A 23562-nucleotide genomic window follows, 5' to 3' on the forward strand; every position below is an offset into this window, starting at 1 on the left:
GCGTTGGGCACTCTGATGTCACATTTCTTCTCGTTGGTTGAACAGTCTTGCACAAGTTCGTTTACAACCAACCAACATAGCCAAAGATAAAGCACTGCCACAGTACCTTGCACTTGTCACTCCATTTGAGTGCAAGCGCGTGTCTCCTCCGTGCGCGCCGAGCCGACCGGCTGCGTTGTCCGTGAACACAGGAACACACCTACCTTGGAAGCAATGAGTGCACGCTTACCACAAACTAAATCTTTAAAAAAATCAAACGTAGGGTTTTGTACACTACTTTTCAAATTTTGCCAAAAGATGGAGACTGTTTTCTAGTATATAAAAATATAAAAGTCCTCTTTTATTGAGCATTATTTTGCACAATTTTACTGGCATTGTACTGAACCAAACTTGGATAAAATAACGACCAGCTTCGACAGTTCTTTAAACAAAATCTTTTGTACGATAGACCGAGCACCACATGCTTACTGACTAACACGTTCATGACGTATTGCACCACTATACGTTTACTAAAATCATTAACTTCCTGTGTTCACTTCATTCACAACCTCAGCACACGGGACACACCACACTTGCCGCAAAAGTTTTTTCGATTCATTCATACGAGTGACTGTAAACGACTTTCTTTGACGAGATAAAATCAAACACACCTAAATGGACTGACCAGAGGTTAACCAGTGTCTTCCCCACCTGGGGGAGCATCACCTTCTGAGCTCTGCTCAGCAGTACTTGGTGGGTGTTCGTTATTACTAGGAGTAAGTTCACTCTGGGATTCTGCAACTGGCAGGGGATTATTGTTACCAGAGTTATCAGCACCAAAATCAACACTGTTTGCGACAACATTGCCATCACCAACACTACTATCATCGCAGATTCTATCATCGACTTCAGTATTATCATGTACTCCACTGGTATTGTCAACTGTGGCACTATCATCGACTCTGCAACTATTATGAACTCCTGCATCATTGTCAAACCCTGTGTCTGCGTCAAATTCAGCAGCTTCATCAATTCTAGAGGCATCATCACCTCTGTTACCATCATCACAACTGATGTCACCGCCAATGTTGGACTCCGTGGGCTTTGGCTCCTCTGCACACAGACTTGAGTTTCTTTCCTCGACACTTGTTTCCATAGGCTCACCATCTCCACCATTATCCCCACCACCCTCTGCTCCAGCAGAAGGTTCAGAGGATGGTTCTGGAGCCACTTCTGTCATTGGAGAAGCATTGCTCCATCGAGACTTCCTAGCCCGATCCCTCTCTTTGACAGGGGGTGTGGATGGAGTCTTCTTCACATCATCTCCCTGTTTCCCACCTGCCTCCTCAGACCTGTTGCCCCTCCTGGGACTACGGCTTGAATCCTCGTCTCTCCTCCAAGGACCGGGTCCATCCCTCTCCCCCCCTCGAAACCTGCCCTCGTCACGCCCCCCTGGAGGTCCGCTGCCAGGTCCCCTCCTTGGGCCCCGTGGTTCCCAGCCACGAGGATGACGTCCATCTTCTCTTCCTCGCCTATCCATCTCATCGAACGGTGGACGCCCAAAGTACGGATCTGGTGGTCCTCCATCGACTGGTGGGCCTTCAAATCCCCGTGGATACATAGGAGGCGGTGGTCCCTGGCCTTCCATCCAGATACCTAAAATTACAGCAACATAATACATGCAACATGTAGGAAACTAACCAACGAACAGGACATCTATACATCTTAACAACAAACATGAATACTTTTTAAACATCACATAAAAGATAATAAATAGCTAGATTGCAAGCATTTTCTACAAATCAACGTTAATAACACAATAATTCTCAACAAAATTTTTGTGGATCAAAACATGAAAATCTTATTTTGTACAATATTCACAAGTCGAATATCATGTACTCCATTCTGATAAACCCCCTTGAAGACTGATAGAATAAACAAAACTGAAGTAAAAAAATTTACTTCAATCCAGGTGACTTGGTATCAGTGTCCCAGTATTAATATGTAATATCCATCCACCCACTTCTCTCTCTCTTTCTGTATAGACATCTCAGACATTCAATATTTTTAGGCATACAAAAGAATGCCATTTATGCATCAGCATTTTCTACTGAATTTGAAATGGACATGCAGAAAGCAACAAGGCGACCATTCATAATCAATAAGCCTACAGGATATATTTGAAAAACTTGTATCCCTAAGAAATTTGAAATGATTGTTCAATTATGAAGCACCTGCTATGTGTCAAAGGAAATTTTTTCAGTATTGGCTGGCAAGGATGAGTGCTCCATTCTTGAACAATGATAATAATTACATGGAAAATCGAAGGACTCATGATGATGGCAAAAATAAAGGAGGCTACTGTGAATAAAAAAAGACTAAATATATAGATATAAGGTGACAAAGTTGAGACAAGACGACATGAGACCACAGAATCTTCAATCTTATTTTGTACAAGAATATCGAGATTAAAAACAACTTGAAACAGCTTGACCGAATGAAATAAAGAAGGCTGTCAAATATTATTCATTTATTACACTTGGATACCTGCAATTTGAAAGTTCATGATGACTTGGTGTAAAGATAAACATTTATGATTAATAATAGAATATCTGGTTTTCAATATAGTGATTTTTTGTTCCTTGTTAAAGAAATTATTAACTGTTTGGATAAAGTGAACTATGTTCGCCAATGAAATCAAGTGCTCTAATAGGTACGTAACATTTCGCAAATATGAACTGCAACTATAAACTAGTTTGGGTACATATAACTGTTTTCTCTTGCATTCAGTAGGGATCTGCGTTATTTATTTTATTTTTTGGTGAAAATCTAGATTTCGCGTTATTTTTTTTAAATGGACTTAAGTGCATTTTGAAGAATGTGTCATTTTTACAGGTTTTCGGTGATATTATAATGCATGTATCAATTATCGCAGGACAATATTGAATTTTTAATTAAGAAAAATATTTTGCATCATGTCAAGTAACTAAAATTAGAGTCACTCTATAATATGTACGAGACAAATGGAACCAAACATAACCTTCCTTAATGCACAATCCACAAGCACTTACAATGGCTTTATTTCTAGTAAATACAAGGTACAAGATTAAGAAACAGATCTCCAGTGGTTACAAGCAGCTCTTATGGTAGTTAGGAGTAATTATAGCAACATTACTCATAATCAGTGGAGTGGAGGTGAAGTCAGGGCCAACATTGGGAGCAGACGTCAACCTTGACTATGATCAGAGAAAAAATGAAGAAAGGGTTTGGAGAAATGATGCAAGAAATTAAACACGGGAAACAATGGAGAGATCATAGAAAAATTACTGCAAGTGAACAATAAGCTTCAAGTTAGAATCAACAATCTGGAAGACAAAGAAAAAAGAACCCAACTTTTTCAGCATCTATGAAGTGAGAGAGTGAGAGTAATAGTGAGAGTGAGAGAGGGGGGGGGGATTCGGTCTAGAAATATACGATGTAATATATCATATATGTAGAGAAATCTTTGATTTGAACTTGGATGAGAGAGACATAGAAGCATATGGTATAGGGAAAGGCAGAAATCGCCCAATTCTAGTCAAATTTACGAGCTTGAGGGCTAAAGAATTGATTAGGAGTAGATTAAAAAATCTGAAAAGGACGAAATTAGGGTAGAGCACGATTTTAGCTTAAAAATTATAGTGAAAAGAAAACTCTTGCCTACATTCATAAGGAAAGCAAGAAGGAAAGGACATTTTGCGACTGTAGTGAAGGATAAGCTGAGTGTTATTGTTGTTTTCTAATGCCAGGCATTTGACAAAGTAATTTGACCTCTTGCACTCCAATATTTTTCAAAGATATTGTCATGATCAGTCACTGAAGCACAGATTTTGAGGTGTTCCGAATCCATTTCTCAGTTTGAGTTGCACAATGGGCAAGGATAATCTGTAAATAAACAGAAATATTTTTGACCTTGAATATTGTCAGAAAATCTATAACTCCTCACAATGTTGGATAAGTAGATTACACAGAAGAGTAAGAACAGCTACAACACTGAATTTTTCGAGACAGGAATATCGACAGAGCAAGGAACAGAAACGACTGGATGATACAGCAAAAAGTGAACATATGGGTGAGAATACAAAAATCAACAAAGATTAATCAGCTGAAGCATAAAGCTGATGAATGGAACAAAGACTTAAGAGAAAAACTAGCATAACAAGAACAATCGAGACAGCAAAAAGATCTTTGAATGAATTGATATCATCAACAAATGGGAGTCTTGCAGTTATAGAGGAGAGGAGATGAATAAACCGTGAGGTGTATGATTAGAATCATAGAGTGAAATGAAGGCTATAGGAAGAATGGAAAACAATACACAGAAATTACACATAAAACCAGGTCAGGAGGAAGGGAGTTCAGACAAAGGCAAGAATCGAGGGGAAGGGGAAAGAGATGAGAATAACTTCAGTAAAAGAAAGCATATTAACAAGAGAGGGAGAGGGAGAGGGAGAGGGAGAGGGAGAGGGAGAGGGAAACAGAAAACATATAACTTTACAAATTGGTGTATAGAAGGGCTAAAATGATGTGTGGTGGGCTACTGCAGTGTATAAAATGATAAAGAAAGGATATAATAGTGTTCTGTTGTTTTTAAGTACAGAAGGAATAAGTTTAATATTAGACCTGTCAGATTAGAAGATGCTAATTAGGATTGTGTGGAACGTAAAAAGTAATACAGGAATAAACATTGGCGTTTTATTAGAGATTAAAATGACGAAAGAAGGAAGATTAGAGCGATTAATAGGATAGTCATTGACGATACGAGACAGAATACTAAGACTAATAAAGGGACTAAGGAAAATGCTTGTTATTATTCTGTCGAGAAGCTTTTATCATCCAGTCTGCTGTCAAAAAATCTGAAAGTTAGAATTTATAAAACAATTATATTACTGGTTGTTCTTTATGGTTGTGAAACTTGGACTATGATTTTGAGAGAGGAACAGAGGTTAAGGGTGTTTGAGAATAAGGTGCTTAGGAAAATATTTGGGGCTAAGAAGAATGAAATTACAGGAGAATGGAGAAAGTTACATAACACAGAACTACACGCATTCTATTCTTCACCTGACATAATTAGGAACATTAAATCCAGATGTTTGAGATGGGCAGGGCATGTAGCACATATGGGCGAATTCAGAAATGCATATAGTATGATAGTTGGGAGGCTGGAGGGAAAAAGACCTTTGGGGAGGCCGAGATGTAGATGGGAGGATAATATTAAAATGGATTTGAGGGAGGTGGGATATGATGGTAGGAATTGAATTAATCTTGCTCAGGATAGGGACCGATGGCAGGCTTATGTGAGGACAGCAATGAACCTCCAGTTTCCTTAAAAGCCATAAGTAATAATGGGACTGTTACAAGCATAAATGTAGAAAAGGGATAGCAGATATACTAATGAAAGATCGGAAAGGTGTTATGAAGAATAATAAGGAGCTTATATGATAAGATGGTTGTATTATTATTATTTCAGGTAGGAAGGAAGAATTGTAATGAATTAATTTTCAGTGAGGGCAATCAAGGTTGTATTAGCAGAAGACAGTAATGTGGTTAAGTGTGTTTGAAGTGTGCAAAAAGCAATTTTAAATGAGTTATAGTGTAGCAAAGTGTTTTAAAATGAACTGGAATGTGGGGACAGATGCAATGGAAATGAATAGAAAATAGACTAAGATAGTAGGATCAGATTACAAAAAAGTTAAATGAGACTAATATAGGGGACTGTTATTAGTAATAGGCCAGATAAAAGTGATATTCTAATGCAGTTTTGAAGGTTATGTCAATAAAAATTATAGTTTAGGATATATTTATTAATAGCTATTATAATGATAATCAGATGGTACTTGTCAACAATGTATGCAATGGAGGGGGAAAGGAACTGGCGACCGTACCCCTTTATCTCTTGGCTTAGCTGCCTCATGAGTGATGCCTCATTGGTGTCATTTATGAAATTCAAACCTGTCTTCGGATAGTTGACTAAACAAACAATCAGATGTTAACATAAATTAGTTATAGTGTGACCAGTATACAGAAATGTGAAGGCACACCGTAACTTGTATGTGTATTGATGACATTAAACATTCATATTCATATTAAATTTATCTTTTCACCTTGCAGCATAATTTGGTATGTTTGTTCTTGAACTACACTGTACCCTTTCATGATCATTGAATCAGTTTGATTTCCAAAGAACAGAATCGACTTCACCTTTCCCACAGTGTAGTATCCACATTACTGTTAATGATGAATATAACTTGTTAGCCAGGTCTTCAGAACTGTAATTTTGTAAGTGCTATTGATACAGTGATTTTCATAGTTGTTTTAACATTCCTCTTAACATCTGCACTTTTTAAGCAATTTAGTGTCTCTTCTGTTTCAAAATACAAATTCCATTCTTTAGCTACTTCAAAATTTGTCACTATCTTTCTAAGTTCAATTGAATCAGATCAGTGATGTATTCCACTAAATCCTTGACCTTGGAAGGAATGCGGTAGCTTTCTTTTCTGGGGGGCGGGGGAGGAGGGAATGCAGGGATATCTATCTTAAGGCAAGGGAACTGGGTACAGCAAGAAACAGTTTACTGGTTACCATTATGTGGGATGAAGCTTTTACAGTGGAGTTTCAATTATAAAACAACAATAAAAGTAATTTAAACCCATGTTGCTGCAACAATTCGTTCCGAAAATAATACCTTGGCACATAATGAAACTATTATTTGCATAAAGTTGATAATTTTGACAAATTCGCGTTATTTCGCGAAAAGAAAAACTTCTTAATTTCGGTTTATTAATGTACATAACTGCTTACTGAAGGATGCACTAGAAGGAATGGTGAACGAGAAGAATTCGGGATAGAAGAAGGTATCAGATGATAGACGACATTAAGATCATATGAGGAAACAAAGACGAAAGCAGAAAATAGGATAGATTGGAGAAAGCTGGGTTTGCAGTGAAAGACCCTTCGGCAGAACAATGAATGAATGTATATAATGCCTAGAAACAGTTTCCTAAGTATTTTGTGGTATATTTAATAAAGACAGGTTTTACTGCAAATACAGATCTCTACTAATCAAGAATTGGCTATTTTCTAATTCTTGTGAAGATTTTGAACTAATTAAATATTCCCATTCTCAGAATTTTTTTTTGTCATAATTTGTGTAAGTTGTAAGATTTGTAATGATTATTGTAATATTACGAACACCTAAAATTTTTGTGCATGTTATCCCCACTCCCGCCAAATATTTAATTTCAGTTTTGAGATAATTTGAACATTTAACACATGTGAAATTGTGATATTCTATTTAATAATCCTTAATGTCTGTATTTAACAATGCTCACACAACAGAAGCTATTCAGCATGATGAAAAATTGATAAGCAGGACAACAAGAAAACCCAAAATGAATCTTGTAGATCACACCTGCTTAGCGATAGCAAGATCATTCTAGATCACAATGTTCTGATAAGTATGTTGATGTGCAGTAGATCTGTAAGGTTGTTTTTAAACATGTTTAAATTTTACTTCCTATTTCTCCAATTCAAGCCATTACTTCAAATATTTAAATATTTTTCTGTTATAAAATATCAGTCATGTTCATTACTCGTTATATTTTCATTAGCCGTTATTGATGGTGCAGTGGTCACCGTGCTTCCCATTCAATGTTTCACAGGTTCAAACATTGCTGTGAACAATAGATTTGGCAATGAAATCATTTAGTAGAGCTTCCAGAAAGAAAGCTTATCCTTACATAACAAATACTTTTCAGAATAAAGAGAGCATCAGACAAAATTATTGGTGGCCATTTTCTCACTAGGCTTCTTGTATTATGCTGACAAATGTGTCTGTGAGATTGTAGTCGTCTCTGATGATCAAATCAAGAAAACAAAATCACATTCTGGCACTGTTGTGAAGGTTCTGAAGAACTAAACAAAACATTTTCTAATGATAGTCTCCTTTCCAGACTGTCAGAAGACTCTGAAAACTCAATACAGGTTGGAACGCAGGGATCTCTCTCTGAAAACTTACTACAGATGCTGACACACAGCGATATCTATCTGCAAGGCAAGGGAACTGGGTACAACAAGAAACAGCTTACTGGTTACCATTATCCAGGATAAAGCTTTTACAGTGGAGCTTCAAATAAAACAACAATAAAAGAAACATTTAAACCCATGTTACTGTAACAATTCGTTTCGAAAATGAAATCTTGGCACACATGAATATTTTTCTTTTAGATTACAAGTTGAAACAAAATTATGTATTACAAGAAATATTATCCCTTACACTACCATTTTAGCTCATGGGTAACGAGTTAGTCTCCTGATAGAAGACTACGATGGCGCGTGGGTTCAAATTCCACTTGGACTGATAACCTGATTTGCATTTTCCCTAGGTTTTCCATAACTATAATGCACATTGTAATACACAGCAAATTTTAAGTTTCATCTCGTCAAAATATCATCTTCCTATCACCAATTCTACCAATGCTAAATAACCTTGCATAATAATGGATTTATCACACTGGTTAAAAATTAATCAAGAACAATTAAATCCATTTCACTGTTTATCTACCTCTGAGTGAGGTTCTGGCTGATAATGTACATCTATTATCAGTAGGGACCGGATTTTTATGTAATATCAAGGTGAGAAATATGTACATATTTATGTAAGAAAAATAAGCTGAATATGTACCAAAATATGTAAAATCATGAAAATATTTAATATCAATATCTGGCAGGTATAGATAGATAGGTAAGACTCTCTAGTTGTGATTTCATAGAGCACCCGAATTTTTTAACGCACACTTGACACATTACTATTTTTCCATCTGTAGTGAAAGCTTCGTCCATTGCAATCCATGATTTTATTTTTGTCGTTAGGGTTGAAAATATAGATGCCATTTTAGTTAGTTAAAAGCAGTAGATAAACTCACTTGCACTTTATAGGTACTGTTAGTACTAAAACTAGAGAACTGAGTGAAATGAATGACACAACAGTACTGCAAGCACTGTTTCGCTTTACTGGATTAGGAGAAAATAAGAGGAGATGTGGGACACATGCATTTTAGCTGCTCCGTTTAAGAAACAAGTACCTACTAAAACCTCAAAATATAGGCATTTACAAACTGTTGTTTGAAAAGTGACATTCCTGTCTCATTCAGAAAGGTAGGATTACTCCAGCTGAGAACCATCTTTCTAATTGCTCGGAAAATCCTGTTTCCGTATAGGTCTACTAAATTTAAAATAGAGGCGTCAAGCAATAACCTGAAAGTCTCAAGTCAGACTTGACATGGGTTTTCCATGGGTGGGTAAGATTGCAAATTGAATGGGAACGGCTTGTTAAGACGTATGCAGAATATTATAGTTCGAGACAAATCATGTCATTCTCGTCCCACTCCACCGCATGAAGACAGCGCTACTTTCTGAGTGATTTTTACAATACAAGGTAGTTGTATGAGAAAGGTTGCCTTTTGTTCACTCATATTTACAGTGGGCAGTATGGGGTGAGTGCCTCTATTACTTCCTGGAACCAAGGATGTTATGTTTCGTTCTGAAATATATCCTTTCTTGAGTAAGTAAAAAGGCTTTTTAAATCTGTGTATTTCAAATTGTAAACTTCCCCAGGAGAAGTTTTTTCTCCTCTCAGAGAAGTAAAAATGAATAAAACCCCTAAATATGTAGATTTATGTAATACCAAGCCATAATATATAATGTGGAATAAATATGTAAAAATATGTAGTATCAAATTTTAATATATTAATAGTAATTACAAGATTCGCAAAGATTTGTTATTTATATACGGTTGGGTTGAAAGGAATATAATATGTAATTACATAAAAATCCAGTCCCTAATTATCAGGCAGTACATCTCACTTGACAGTATGTGTCAGGGGAAGAACAACTGTTTGCATACATCTGAAGTCTGATTAGTGTAATATGTAGCTAATATGTATGTAATGGAGGGGGAAAGGAACTGGCCATCCTAACCCATTATCTTCTGGCTTAGTTGCCTCATAATGATGCCTTTTGTTATTACTTGTGAGATTCAGACCTTTCTTTGGACAGTTAACTAAGCAATGACAACACTGCTTATAAACTTAAATAAATTCTGTAAAAGTTAATGTATTTTGATAAAAAGCCATGTTCTTAAAAATTTTGGATACGAAATTAACAGCCAACATGGTCTTAGACGCCTATGTAACAAGGACAGTGGACCTGCAAAACTAAGCACAGGCACATGACTGGATGTCCAAAATTGTGCAATTGTAAATCATTCAGGATAAATGTACCAGTACATGATCCTGCAAAAATGACTGCAAGCAGAATTTTTATGGAAACCGAAGAGCTAATATGGCTTGCCTAACATGGCGAAAACATTTGTAAAAACAAATTAATGTAATGATAAAGGGTCGGTGGAGCTGAGAAAAATCCTCTCCAGCACCGGAATTAGAACCCGGGTTTTCAGCTCTACGTGCTGATGCTCTATCCACTAAGTCACACCGTATTCCAATTCCGATGCCGGATTGAATCCTCTCAGTTTAAGCTCCACCTCTTAGCTTCCCTTTAGTGGCCACTCCTCACGCACTGTCACAGATATGTGACAGTGGCACAATGTCCAACATACTAATGTGCAGAGGTGCACTCATTACGAGTGACTAAGTGGCCGGGATCTGACGGAATGAGCGCCATCTTAAATCACAAGTGATTATATACACATATCATATGACACACGCATTAAACTGAGAGGATTCAATCTGGCATCGGAATTGGAATTCGGTGTGGCTTAGTGGATAGAGCATCAGCACATAGAGCTGAAAACCCAGATTCGAATCCTGATGTCGGAGAGAATTTTTCTCCACTCCACCGATCATCATATGATAACGCAGAATTCCTGTACGGAAATACTTCAGTACATTGCAATAAATTAATGTAAGCTAAATAAAACAAATTACTCTATGTTAATAAAACTATAAATTTTAGACTATATTTTAAGATCAATTATCTATATTTAAAAATTTAACAAATTAAAAATTTTTACAGCAGAATGAAAGGAAGGAAGAAAATAGAGAAGTAAAGAACGTTAAGAGTGGTACTCATAAAGCTTCCAAATATTAAATAAAAATTCAGAAACTTACATAGTTACTGAAATTTAGTTTGTCTTTAAAGTTTTTACATCAATGTCATACATTCTCTGTATAAATAATGTCACTATTGCACAGCTTTCGGAGTACTGATGAGTCCTAGTGGAATCTGTGATTAAAACGATATGTTGGCTCATGCTTTCTTGTTCTACTTCTGGTTCTCTTTAATTAAACACCACGGGATTTATAGCTGCACAGAACAATCACATAAAATCTTTGAAGTTGGTACCAACACCTGAAATCAGGCAAGAAAACAAGAGAAAGGAGAGGAACAGGAAAAGGGAAATATTAGGCTCAATAGAAACAGTTTTGAAACGGTCTAATTGATAGCACTGCTGAAAAGAAAGGAATATATTTAGAATTTCATTATAAATCTCTATGATAGTTAACATTAATGATAAATTAATATTAACATTAATAATTAATGATGGCTGGAGAGCAAAAGACAGAGATGGAGAAGGGTGTTAAACTATAATCTGCTATCAAACTTTCACCAAGTACCAATACAGTAACTACAAACATAATAATTCAGTGATCCATTATAATACAACACAAATGCTGTTGGGGGGGGGGGGCAGGGTGAACCGTAAGTAATGTCAATTTCAGGGGGTTACTCTTCGAGATATTCAGACAAAAAAAGCACTGAACTAAATACACAATGTCGCCAACATAAGGACATGACATTGGTCTGTGGTGTCATTAGAAGGAGAAATTCGTTTTTTTTTTCCTCTCTACCGCCCTCGTTCTGAACATTACTGAGAGATAGCACCACTGTTAATGACAAGATGTATTTGCGTAAATATTGCGAGTAGATTACGTGTCTCAGATGGGGGCTCATGACAGGAACAGTTTGCTGTAGCGCATGCTTGGTCCTCTCATGCAGTGGCAGTGTGATACTTACTTGAATTTATTTTCGTGTGTACATTCCAGATCAAATCAAGAAGATCCCTTCTTGCTCCTGTTACATATCTTGCATATATGAAAGTTAGGTTTGGTTAGTTTAGGTTTTTATTAACCGAGTCCACGGATGCGCAGGCAGCTAAGATTATCCTGCTGGACATGGCCCTTATGATAGTTTTTGTTTTGTAACATTGATAAACAATACTATGATGAAAGCGGTGAATAATTTCATGGCCGATAAAAGTTTTCTTCGTAAAATGCTAGGTATTTTCTCTAGACCAAAAATAAAATGGAAACGTGGTCATAATTACGTACTTAAAACTTTGGCGAACATTAACTGGAAATTTACTTTCCTTCATTTGAATGACATTCCCTGAAACACACCTCTTCTCCCTTTATTTCGTTGTGATAGCCCTACTTTAAGATCTTACTACATCTACTCGGCATATTGGGAATTCAATCAATAATTATTGCTCTGCACCCACAATCGAATCAAGATTTTTGTAAAGTATAAGTGAAGTACGTTATAAATGTTTAACCTATGAAGATACACAGTGAGGCAGTCTTGTCCAGTTATTATTAAGAAAATTGCTGCAACTTTTCTTTGGAGAAAATAGACTATTATTTACAAATAGAATATTAATATTCCACTCTTACTTAAGTTGTGAGTTTTGAACTTTGCTGTGACTACTGTTTCAGCTCTATTTAATTTTGTAATTAGAGGAGAAAAATTCGCTCCGACGCCGGGAATCGAAGCAGGTCCTTGGTTCCATGTACCAAGTGCTCTAACACTGAGCTATGCCAAAGTTCAATCCACAGCACTGGATCGAATCCCCTTCCTCTAGTGTTTTCCCCCTTTGTGGCCTTACTCCAAATTCGACACGTATGTTGACATACAGAGTGATTCAGTAACTATGTTACAAACTTACAGGGATGATAGAGGAGACAATTATGAACAACTTTCACATGGAACCTATATCCGGAAATGTTCCGTTTTGTAGTTACAAGCCTAAATATGTTAGTCTAACCAGCTATAATCGAACTCAAGGTCATCCTTTTGAAGTTTGGTTGCAGGTGGCTTGTTCCTGTAAACGGTGATTTCTCATAAACATGATATAAGCTAGTTGGTAAGGTAAATTATATTTTTACAAGTTAAACCTTGCAACTTTCCTTCCATTTTCTTTTGCTCTTTCATAAATGAAATGCATATGAATAAGTTGCAAGGTTTAATCAGTCAAAATATCATTTATGATGCCGAATAGCTGATGCCGAATAGCTTATACCGTGATTATGAGAAATCAACAACATTTGCAGAAACAGGTCGTCTGCAACCAAACTTCAAAAGGATGGCCTTGAGTTCGGTTCTACTGTTTACACTGAATAACATATCTAGGCTTGTAACTACCAAATGGAATGTTTCCGTACATAATAATAATAATAATTCTTTATTTATACTGGCAGAGTTAAGGCCATAGGGCCTTCTCTTACACTCTACCAGGTCACAAAGTATTCAAGCAGTTAAAATTTAACAAAAAAAGTTACAGAATAGAATACTAACATATTACAAAGAGAAATAATAATAGCATAATAAAATCGACACTAAACAACAAGAAAATAATACCATAATAGAAAAAAAAAGAAAGTAAAATACATTGGCATATAGCAAAAGCAATTCATTTAGCACATAGGTTTCTACATGAAAGTTGTTTATAATTGTCTCTTCTATCATCCCTAAAAGTTTGTAACATAGTCACTGAATCACCCTGTATACTGAGTCAACTGTCATTATACAAGGAGTGCACTCAATTGAGAGACTTGGTGGCCGGGATTCCACAGTATATAATACTGTTGGACGAAGAATCTACGTAAAGATTAATTTTTGGTCCTACAGAATTTATCTGTTATGGCAACAATTACAATTACAGGAGAAAAATTCGCCTCCGGGGAAAAACATAAAATCCATGAACATCCATTTCACAGCCCTAAGGTGGTTGTGTGGTGTGCCATTTCAGAGCAAAAAATTATCATCCCCTACTTCTTTGAGGACAATAATGGTGCTGAGGCGACCATCAACTCCGAACATTACCACCACATGCTGACAACATTCTTCCTGCGTGAGTTGGTACGTAGTAACTGGAACATTAAGATCCTATAGTTTCAACAGGATGGAGCCACAGCACATATGGCACATCTTTCAATAAACATGCTGCATGCTGTTTTCCCTGGGCGACTTCTCTCCACGTTCAGTGACAGTGAATGGTTCTCCATATCCCCAGACCTCATTGCACCAGACTTTTTTTGTGGGGGTATGTGAAGGTGAAGGCTAAGGCTAAGGTCTACGCTCGTAGACTCCCTGATATCAACAGCCTCAAAAATGCAATTCGTGAGGAAATTGCTTGTGTCACACCAGACACTTTGCAGAGATTAATGACTAGTGTACAAAGAAAATTACAACAATGTACTGATGCTAATGGTGGGCATCTTAAGGATGTAATTAAAAAAAATTAGGTAATAATCTGTAAATCCAAGACTATAACGTGCCTAATAGTGTCCATGGTTTATACTTTCTTTAAACAATAATTGTGATATTTTGAAAATGAGAAACTTTGCCGGACCCTGTATTTGCTAAGAAAGGTTTACGCTCTTATTTTAAAGAAGAAAAACTTCTCCGGCATCTTAATTTATTAATGATCTCAGTTTTGTACATGTACATGTCATGGAAGTTTAACTCGTTCTGCTAACATTTCTGTCACAAGAAACTAAGATTATTTGGGCTGTGTAATTCCATACACCATGAATAAGTGAAGAGGAAGACAATAGCAAAATGCAATGTGAAAGAATGACTCCCTAGTAATCACATAAGAAACTAAGATATGTGAGAAGAGTTTGATATATATGCTGTAAGGTAATGAAAGGTATAAGAATATATAAAATGCTGAAGACAACATAAAAATTGAACAAGTAGTGAAAGGATAATATAAACTGTGAAAGGATAATATAAACTATGTTTGGTTATTACATGCGGTCCATGAAGACCTTAGTGAATCATGTTTCTAGTCTCATAGTATGAGAAATTTCTGAGATGGCAGCACCTATAAGACGGAATCTATTACCTATGACAGGTGAAGATAACTAGCAGGGTTGAATTTTTAAGTGGCAGAGAGATTTGTTCGAAACTCTCTCATTCAAGGACAGGATTCTTTTACTTTTTGTAAATACAACAGGTTCTACCTTGGCTTACAATACTTCTTTAGAAAGCCAAGTTGAGTACATTGTTTTTTTTTTTAATCCACTCTTCACCAGATTTGAACCCACAAAATAGAGATCTAATTATAATAACATATAAGCCATTACATCAACTATAATGAAATACAGAACGAGGTGATGATGAAATATTGGACATTCGAGAAAAATATGTAGTTAATAAAATAATGTGAAAAGAAAACAGACATTTTCCTAATTTCTGAAAACAATTAAGAGATACAGACTTAATTTATAAATCATAAACTTATTTGCATGCAATAAGTATTCATGTAGGCCTACTGCAATAATTTCTAGTATTATCTACTTTCCAATTTTTTTTATTAAAACTCGTATTTAAAAGTGGTATAAATATTAAATGACATTATTTGTATCACCACGAATAACAACTAATAACCTAAAGTGCACAGTGTCACAGTTCAAGTGGTCTTCGGGATCTGCATTTCTGTGACATCATGTGGCAACAAAATAATGTAGAAATTAACGTGTTTAGATTTGTTTTTTGATATACATATATATAACACGGTGTTAGTGTCAAATTGACATAGTAGGAAGCAGAAGCCAGATGACATTTGTGCAATGTTGCCAAAGCTCAGGAACACAGAGCTAAAGCTCGTAAGATAGATGTGAAAATTGTGAGATCAAACATTATTCAATACACTGATTTTGTTGCATGAATTGAATATTGTTTGTAGTTACTTTATTGGTACTTTGTAAAAGACTGATTAATTATAGTAGATTACAAGGTAACATTTGACCACCTCTGTTGTGTAGGGGTCAGCATGCTGGTCTCTTACGCAGAGGGCCCAGGTTCGATTCCCAGTCGGGTTGAATTTCCTGGTTGAGGTTTCTCAGGGTTTTTCCTCAACCGTAAGGCAAATGCCAGGAAATTCTGACCACAACATCCCTGAATATCACCGGCCTCATTCATCACCGAAATCATATTCATAGAAATCAGTAATATATATACAATCGCCATCTAGTTCACACTAATAGAACCAGTCTCAACAATATTACACAGGCCTTTGGATTTCAAGCAAAAGATTAACTCGCGATATGACCAAAGATGTCAAAGCGAGTATAAATAACAACGAAAAAAAAAAAAAAAAAAAAAAAAAAAAATTATATATAACATCTATCTCCATATAGCAAGATAATTAATGTGAGGGCTCTGAGAAGAATTGTGAGGCTAAAATATTGTTAAATACAATAATTTTGTTACTTTGTAAAAGACTGACAGCAGATTACAATCTAATGTCCATCTTCATCTGTTCTTCGCTCTCCATGTGTGACTATCAGCCATCATTCATTTTGATTATCATAGAGGTTTATAATGAAATTCTGAACACATTCCTTTCTTTTCAAGTAGTCAGCAGTACTATCAATCAGATTATTGTAAAACTAATTTTTCCATGGAGGTTTAGAACTAGGAGCTGTTAATTACAAAGAGGAACTCTTGCTTACCTGTACAGTTTTCTGTGTCGGGGCAGTGAATACTTGGAGTGAAACCAGAATAAAAGTTAAAAATAATACTGTATATTGCGTAACTTATATCTCTTAGGAAATCAATTTCTGCTTGATATGAACATTACATTTGTCAGTTTATTCTATGTAATACAATAATCACAAAGAAAATGTTCTGACTTGATTTGAAGTAAACTGTCATTATATGTTGTTGATTTCAAATAAAGACCCATTAATTTTTTTACTGAAAGTCATATTTCATGTGCATCATTCGTGGATACATTGACTTGTGAATACTGAATATTAACCTCTGACAAGTAGTTTAGAAGTAATAAAGTACATAGACATATACAAGCATGTCCAAGTCAACTTCAAAATGAGCATAACAATTTCAATTTTTTTTGTAGCATTACAATTCTCTTTCTTTACACTTCGTATAATAAGAAAGTAAATGTTAAAACTTTAGATTGATCTACGACCAAATAGGAACAGCAAGATGAAAGTGACAAAATACTTAGGTAGGGTGGAAAGGATAACTCACCAGGTCGAGGTCCTGGCCCCCTCATTCCCATTGGTCCTGGAGGTCCTCGTGGATGGAACATGGGTCCTCCTGTGAAGCACAATTTTTGCATTAAAACCAATTCTAATTTAATACAATCAATTTCATTAAACACACATAAAAGTTGATTTTCAAGATTTAGTTTTAAAATAAAAATTTTCATTATCAATTTTAATCACTGTAGCAGGCAATCAATGTTAGCAATTACTATGCCTGCCTTCCTGCAAAAGCTACATAAGTTACAAGAACTTAAATTAAACTTACCAGCATCATAAAATTAATGAAAGTGTCAAGAATTTATCAAATAAATATCAAAATGGCACTATCACTACTCACCAAATTTCCTATTTAAATAAAATTGTTACTTTATAGTATGAATCCTGCACTTATTTACTTAAAAAATATAAATTAGAGCGAAAGAGAAAACGAAAATAAAATATAAATTTGAAAGGAAAAAGAAATGGCAATAAATAATACAAAGCAAGATAAAGAAGAGAGAAAACATGGCAAGAAAATAGGAAAGAAATAAGGAAAAAGTCAAGAAGAAAATAGAATGAAATAAGAAAGAGAAACTACGAAGAAAAACAAGAGAAAATGAAGAAAACAAGAAGAAAAACAAGGTTGCAGTATGTTCAGAATAAAAAAATAGAGGGGGGGAGAGAAAAAAACAAAATATCTGTATCATTCTAATTGTACATGCATGATTGTATTACTAACACTCATTAAATTTTAGATTTTCGAATTTATGTAGTAAAATATTTTTTATTTCTTTAAATGTTTATTTAATCATACTGTATTGTTTCATTTCTAAATATTTCTTACAAGTACCAGGAAGATAGATGGGGGGGGGGGAATCCTGATGTTTAAATATATACTGCTTTTACTGTGAACATCACAAGTCTAATTCAAATCAACTTGTTTGATATGTGTTGCTAAAAAATGACAGCTGAGATTTGGCTCTACTAGCCACATAGCCTGGTTCATATAACAAGTCACAAAAAATGGAAATGACAAGGAGATAAGTCTGGGCTGTAAGGGGTAGTCTGCTTGTGTTTTCCAGTCCCTTGTTGATATCCAGTGTGAGCTCCAGCATTGTCATTGAGTAAGATTACTCTTTTGGTCAAAAGGCCTGGATATTGTCTAAGATGCCCAAGAGTGTCTTTATAGCATTGGACAATGATCATTTATCCATGTTCTTTAAATTCCACAGCAATACAGCTCGCTCATAAAAAAATATATGACACTTCCTACATTTCCTTCAACTTTTTAGGAATGGGGGAGGGGAGGAGATCCAGTGTGTTTTCATTCCATACTAGACTGACAGGAGTGTGGCTTAAAATGATGGCACCAGGACATGACACTTGTCACAATATGATGAAAGAATTGATCACTTTCCTCCTGATATCGTCTGAGGTTCTGTTGATAAATTCTCGCACATTCGGCTTTCTGCTCAGGAGTTTTGAAGTGTGGTCACCCACTGCACACAAACTTTGTGACATTGCAGGTGTTTGCAGAGAATTTTATGGATACTTCCCTGGCTATTACTCAGCAATAAACTAAGTTCACTTAATATTCTCCTAATTTCTAGAACAAGAGCATCAAATTGTTGAATTGAATTTGGTGTGACAGCATTAAGTGCTTGTCCTAGTTGTGGACTGTACTACAGAGATGTTTGGTCGGAATGAAACTGTACACAACAATCCTTTATAGCTGATTTCCCTAGGCATGTCTCTTCATATACTGCAACGATTCTGCGATGGATTTCAACAAGTGTATGACCTTCTGCAGTCAAAAAACGAATTACAGCATGCTGTTCACTTTGGGACGCTTCCATCTTGCATCATTCACTTTTCTTTTTCCATTTATTCAAAACAAAAATGACAGGAATGCCAACATCATTTACCAATAAAAAGTTTATAACCATTGTTGCCAACCATACTTACCAATAAAAAGCCTATTACCATTGTAGCCAATATTCCTAAACCAGGGCATCATTCATTTTAATTAATCATATAATTTACCTTCCATATTCCACCAAGTGAAACACCCCATGGTGGGAGAAAAAAAATTACAGCTTCGGTGTCATGCTCAGAGATGGAGATGATTAAGTAAAGTCAAGAATTTTCCCATTTTGAACTGTCTCGTGTGTTCAAAGGCTTAACTTTAAAGTATTTTCCTCAAATTTTGATCTGTGAAATATTTTACTGATGTGCAAGGTATTTTCATTTCTCATCTTTTGACACTACTTTCCTTTTGTCCATATGTCTGCAACCTCATTTTTCCACAATCCATAATGCACTGATATACACTGTATGATTATTTTCTTGCTGAAATTTCGTATGTTTAATGATATTACATATTTATTTGATTCTATTTCTTTTAGGTACCAAATAACATACTATAACCTGTATGGTTGTTTTCGAATCGTAGAACACATTTGATTCAGCATGAAAAAAAAATAATTGAATACCCTGATTCTCCGTAAAAAAAAAAGATATATATATATATATATATATATATATATAGAGAGAGAGAGAGAGAGAGAGAGAGAGAGAGAGGGAAAGGTAGCAAGGGAAGGAGGAAGGAAGAGGTAGGAGGGAAGGAGGGAGAGAGAGAGAGAGAGAGAGAGAGAGATGGAAGGGAAAAGGGAGAGGGAGGGAAAGAGAGGGCGAGAGAGAAGTTTTTTCAAGAAAACATACAGAGTTACAAACTACAGTATATGATGCAAGGAAGATAGAGGGATGAGTTGTTTACGAATCTTATGTGTTATTCTCCTCTACTTTGTCCATTGATTCCCATAAGCAAGAGGCCTCTATGGTCTCATAAGATATCCTTCAGACACTTTGCATTTTCAATAGAGACAGTAGCCAACAAAGAATTTATTTCTAAATTAAGAAATTATGTAGAATGCAAAACAACACGCAATTTTATCATCAATAACAATCTTTCTACGAGAAACGAGACTACTATTAATTTTTATCATTCCTTAAAAGTCCATCACTATTTGCTAAGTTTGACTCCCTGATCACTGGACCCAATGCCAATCACTACATTACAGGATATGTGAGCCTTGGACTATAGAAATCATTATTTGCAATGAAGGATTAAAAATCAAAATAACTTGAATTATCACTTTCATCCTTAAGACATATTACAGCATAAAATAAGAGCTTATTTACCTGGTCCACGACCAAGCATAGGTCTTGGTCCAAAACCTTCAGGTCCCATTCCCATTCGAGGACCCATCATTCCTCTTGGTCCAAATTCATGTCGAGGAGGGAAGAAATCAGGACCTCGTCCCCTATGGTCAAAGCCGTCGGGTCTACCCCGAAGGTCAAAGTCATCTGGATGAGGCATGCGAGGATCGAATCCTTCTCTTGGAGGTCCCCTTGGATCAAACCCATCAGGAGGTCTGCGGCCACGAGGTTCATAATCGTCAGGATGAAGTCCTCGTGGATTAAAGTCCTCTGGTATCGGTGGATGAATATCGAAGTCATCTGGATGTGGACCTCTGGGAGGACCAAAGCCTTCATATTCCTCTGGATGAGGTGGTAACCTAGGTTCATAACCGTCTGGTCGAGGATGCCTGGGATCAAAGTCTTCTCGTTTTGGATCATAATCATCAGGTCGTGGACCTCGAGGTTCATACATATCCCGCCCACCATAACCTTCCGGGTGTCTGGTTTCTGGGTGCCTGTCCATACCAGGTGACATAATCATGCCTTCTGGTGGGGGAGGACCACCCCTTGGATACGGTCCTGGTGGTCTCCCACCATCAGGCCTGAATCCTGGCCCTGGAGGTCTAAAGCCTTCTGGACCAGGTGGCCGGAATCCATCAGGTCCTGGAGGCCTGAAATTATCTGGACCTGGACCCCTTGGACTGAACATAGGGCCACCTGAAACAAACGACATGAATGTGTGCGATTATTGCTGATGCCATATAATTGGAATGAATTTCGAATCTTTATTATGTTTTATGTTATCTTCCCTTGAATCAATTTTTACTTTCAGAAATAGATATACTGAGCTATTCCATGTTATACTTTATAGAATGAAATAATTATATACTTTATTACCAATAATGTATACTGAGAAGAGGATTTAAGATACCTAGAAATCTGGGCAATGTAGTTAACTCCCAATAAACAACATCACAAAGGACAAGTGGATAAATTATTATAAATCCTTATGGCATGACATACCTCTGATTGAGGTTCTGGCTGATATGTACAGCTACTATCAGGCAGTACAACTCACTTGACAATATGTCAGAAGAAGAACAATTGTTTGTATACTTCTGAAATCTGACTAGTGTATACAGTAGCGTACAAATTAATCTGAACACGACATATTTTTACATTTTCTGTCATTGTTAGCTTCACAGCTGCTCATACCGCTTTAATTGACATCTGTAGTACGTGTAATTCCATTGTTGAAGGTCTGTCGTTATGTCGTTTTGTACTTATAAGCATTTCAGTTGTGTTGAAGACTTAATACTGCAATCGTATGTACATTCTGTCGTCTTCACAAATGGATACAACTCCACGAAAACGGTCTAAAATTATAACATTAGCAGAGCAGAGGCAAATTGCTGCAGAATGTCACATCGGTTTGGCTACTGTTAATTCGATCATAAAACGATACAGGGAGACTGGATCCATCACACCCCAGAAAAAGGAAACTGTGACCGGAAAAGGAAGACTTCACCTGCAGATGATCGTTTAATTGTCAGGAAAAGTAAATTAAATCCTAGACTAACTGCTGTCGACTTAACTCGCGAGTTAATGACTACCACTGGGGCGAATATTCACGTCACAACAGTGCGGCGTAGGCTTTTGGAAGCTGGACGAAGGGCTCGTAAGCCTATTAAGAAGCAACTGCTAATACCTGTTATGTGCAAAAAACGCTTAATGTGGGCAAAATTACATCAACACTGGATAGTGGATGACTGGAAGAATGTACCTTTTTCCAATGAGTCTCATTTCGAGGTCCACGGCCACTGTGTTTCTTATGTACGGAAAGGATCCGAAAAAGTAACAGCAGCTCATCTCCAACAAGCACCCAAATACCCCCCTAAAGTAATGTTTTGGGGTTGTTTTACACATTAAGGGCCTGGAGCATTAATACCTATCAAGGGAATGATGAATTCTGACAAATATATTCACTTATTGGAAACCAGAATTGTACCCCAGCTGTAAAAATCATTTCCGGATGGCAGAGGTGTGTTCCAACAAGACCTGGCACCATGCCATATGTCTCGAAAAACTACAGAATTCTTCAACAAGAAGAATATTCAGGTACTCCCTTGGCCAGGCAACTCACCCGACATCAACCCCATTGAGAACTTGTGGTCAATTTGCAAAAGAAGAATGCAAAAAATGGATTGTTCTACAAAGGAGAAGATGATTTCTGTCCTCATTGGTGTATGGTTTCGCGATGAAATGAAGAATATTTGTGGGTAATTAGTGGAATCCATGCCAAATCGTCTCAGAGCTGTTATTAGGAACAAGGGAGGCCACATAGATTACTGAGGTATGTCTTAGATCCTTTTTTTATCCCGTTTGAGTGTTTTTGCATAAGTAATTACGTTGTTCGGATTAATTTGCACGCTACTGTATGTTACTAGACAACAATGTATGCACATTTGAACAGTTTTTCTATTTACATTTTTATCACATTCATTAGGTTCAGACCTGTCTTCGGACAGCTGACTAAACAGCTACATCAATTTTTTTTTTAAACTTAAAATGGTACAGGTATGGGGCACTTTTGAACAACGTCCAAATCATCTGTAAAGAACTAATTAATGTTAAAAATATGAACGCTAATGGCTTCGTTGCCAAAGCCCAGCATTAGATAACAACAACATGTTAAAAATATTATGTAAAGAGCACTACTATGGTTACACTATTTTTTCTTTAAAACTACTTAAGTCCGCATCAAAGTGTGAGCATTTCCTCCTAAATTCTCGGGTTGTGTGATTTTCATGACAATATCACTTTTCTCTGTCTTACTGCAGTATTCAGTTTTAGGATACGTAAAATTCCATGTTTAACGAAACCTCCACATAAACCTGACATTGCCCATCACCTCTTCCACTTGTCCAACATAGAGAACATTGGTTTCCTGTTGCATATTATTTGTATGTCAGCAAAAAAATTTCCTCGGTGTCATTTCTTTCTACAGTTACTATATCCTGTAGAGTTCCACATAAAACTAACATTGTAG

At 36.2% G+C, this 23562-nt stretch overlaps 1 protein-coding gene across 5 annotated transcripts in view; it reads right to left on the reverse strand.

The window, feature by feature from the left end:
• Positions 1–319: 319 nt before the first annotated feature.
• The window catches only part of Isha (Insulator su(Hw) mRNA adaptor), a 169275-nt gene continuing 146032 nt past the window's right edge, over positions 320–23562 (reverse strand). For 4 of the 5 annotated variants that reach the window (XM_069839880.1, XM_069839878.1, XM_069839879.1 and 1 more), the window contains exons 18-20: positions 20514–21230; positions 17317–17385; positions 320–1635 (exon numbers count right to left, since the gene is read on the reverse strand). In XM_069839880.1, the coding sequence (XP_069695981.1) occupies positions 671–1635; positions 17317–17385; positions 20514–21230 (1751 nt within the window). In that variant the 3' untranslated portion in view covers positions 320–670. The remainder of the gene's footprint in view (positions 1636–17316; positions 17386–20513; positions 21231–23562) is intronic. The other variant, XM_069839877.1, reaches the window with a different exon arrangement.

The sequence above is a fragment of the Periplaneta americana genome, chromosome 11 (genome assembly GCF_040183065.1).
Source record: "Periplaneta americana isolate PAMFEO1 chromosome 11, P.americana_PAMFEO1_priV1, whole genome shotgun sequence".
Taxonomy (NCBI): Eukaryota; Metazoa; Arthropoda; class Insecta; order Blattodea; family Blattidae; genus Periplaneta; species Periplaneta americana.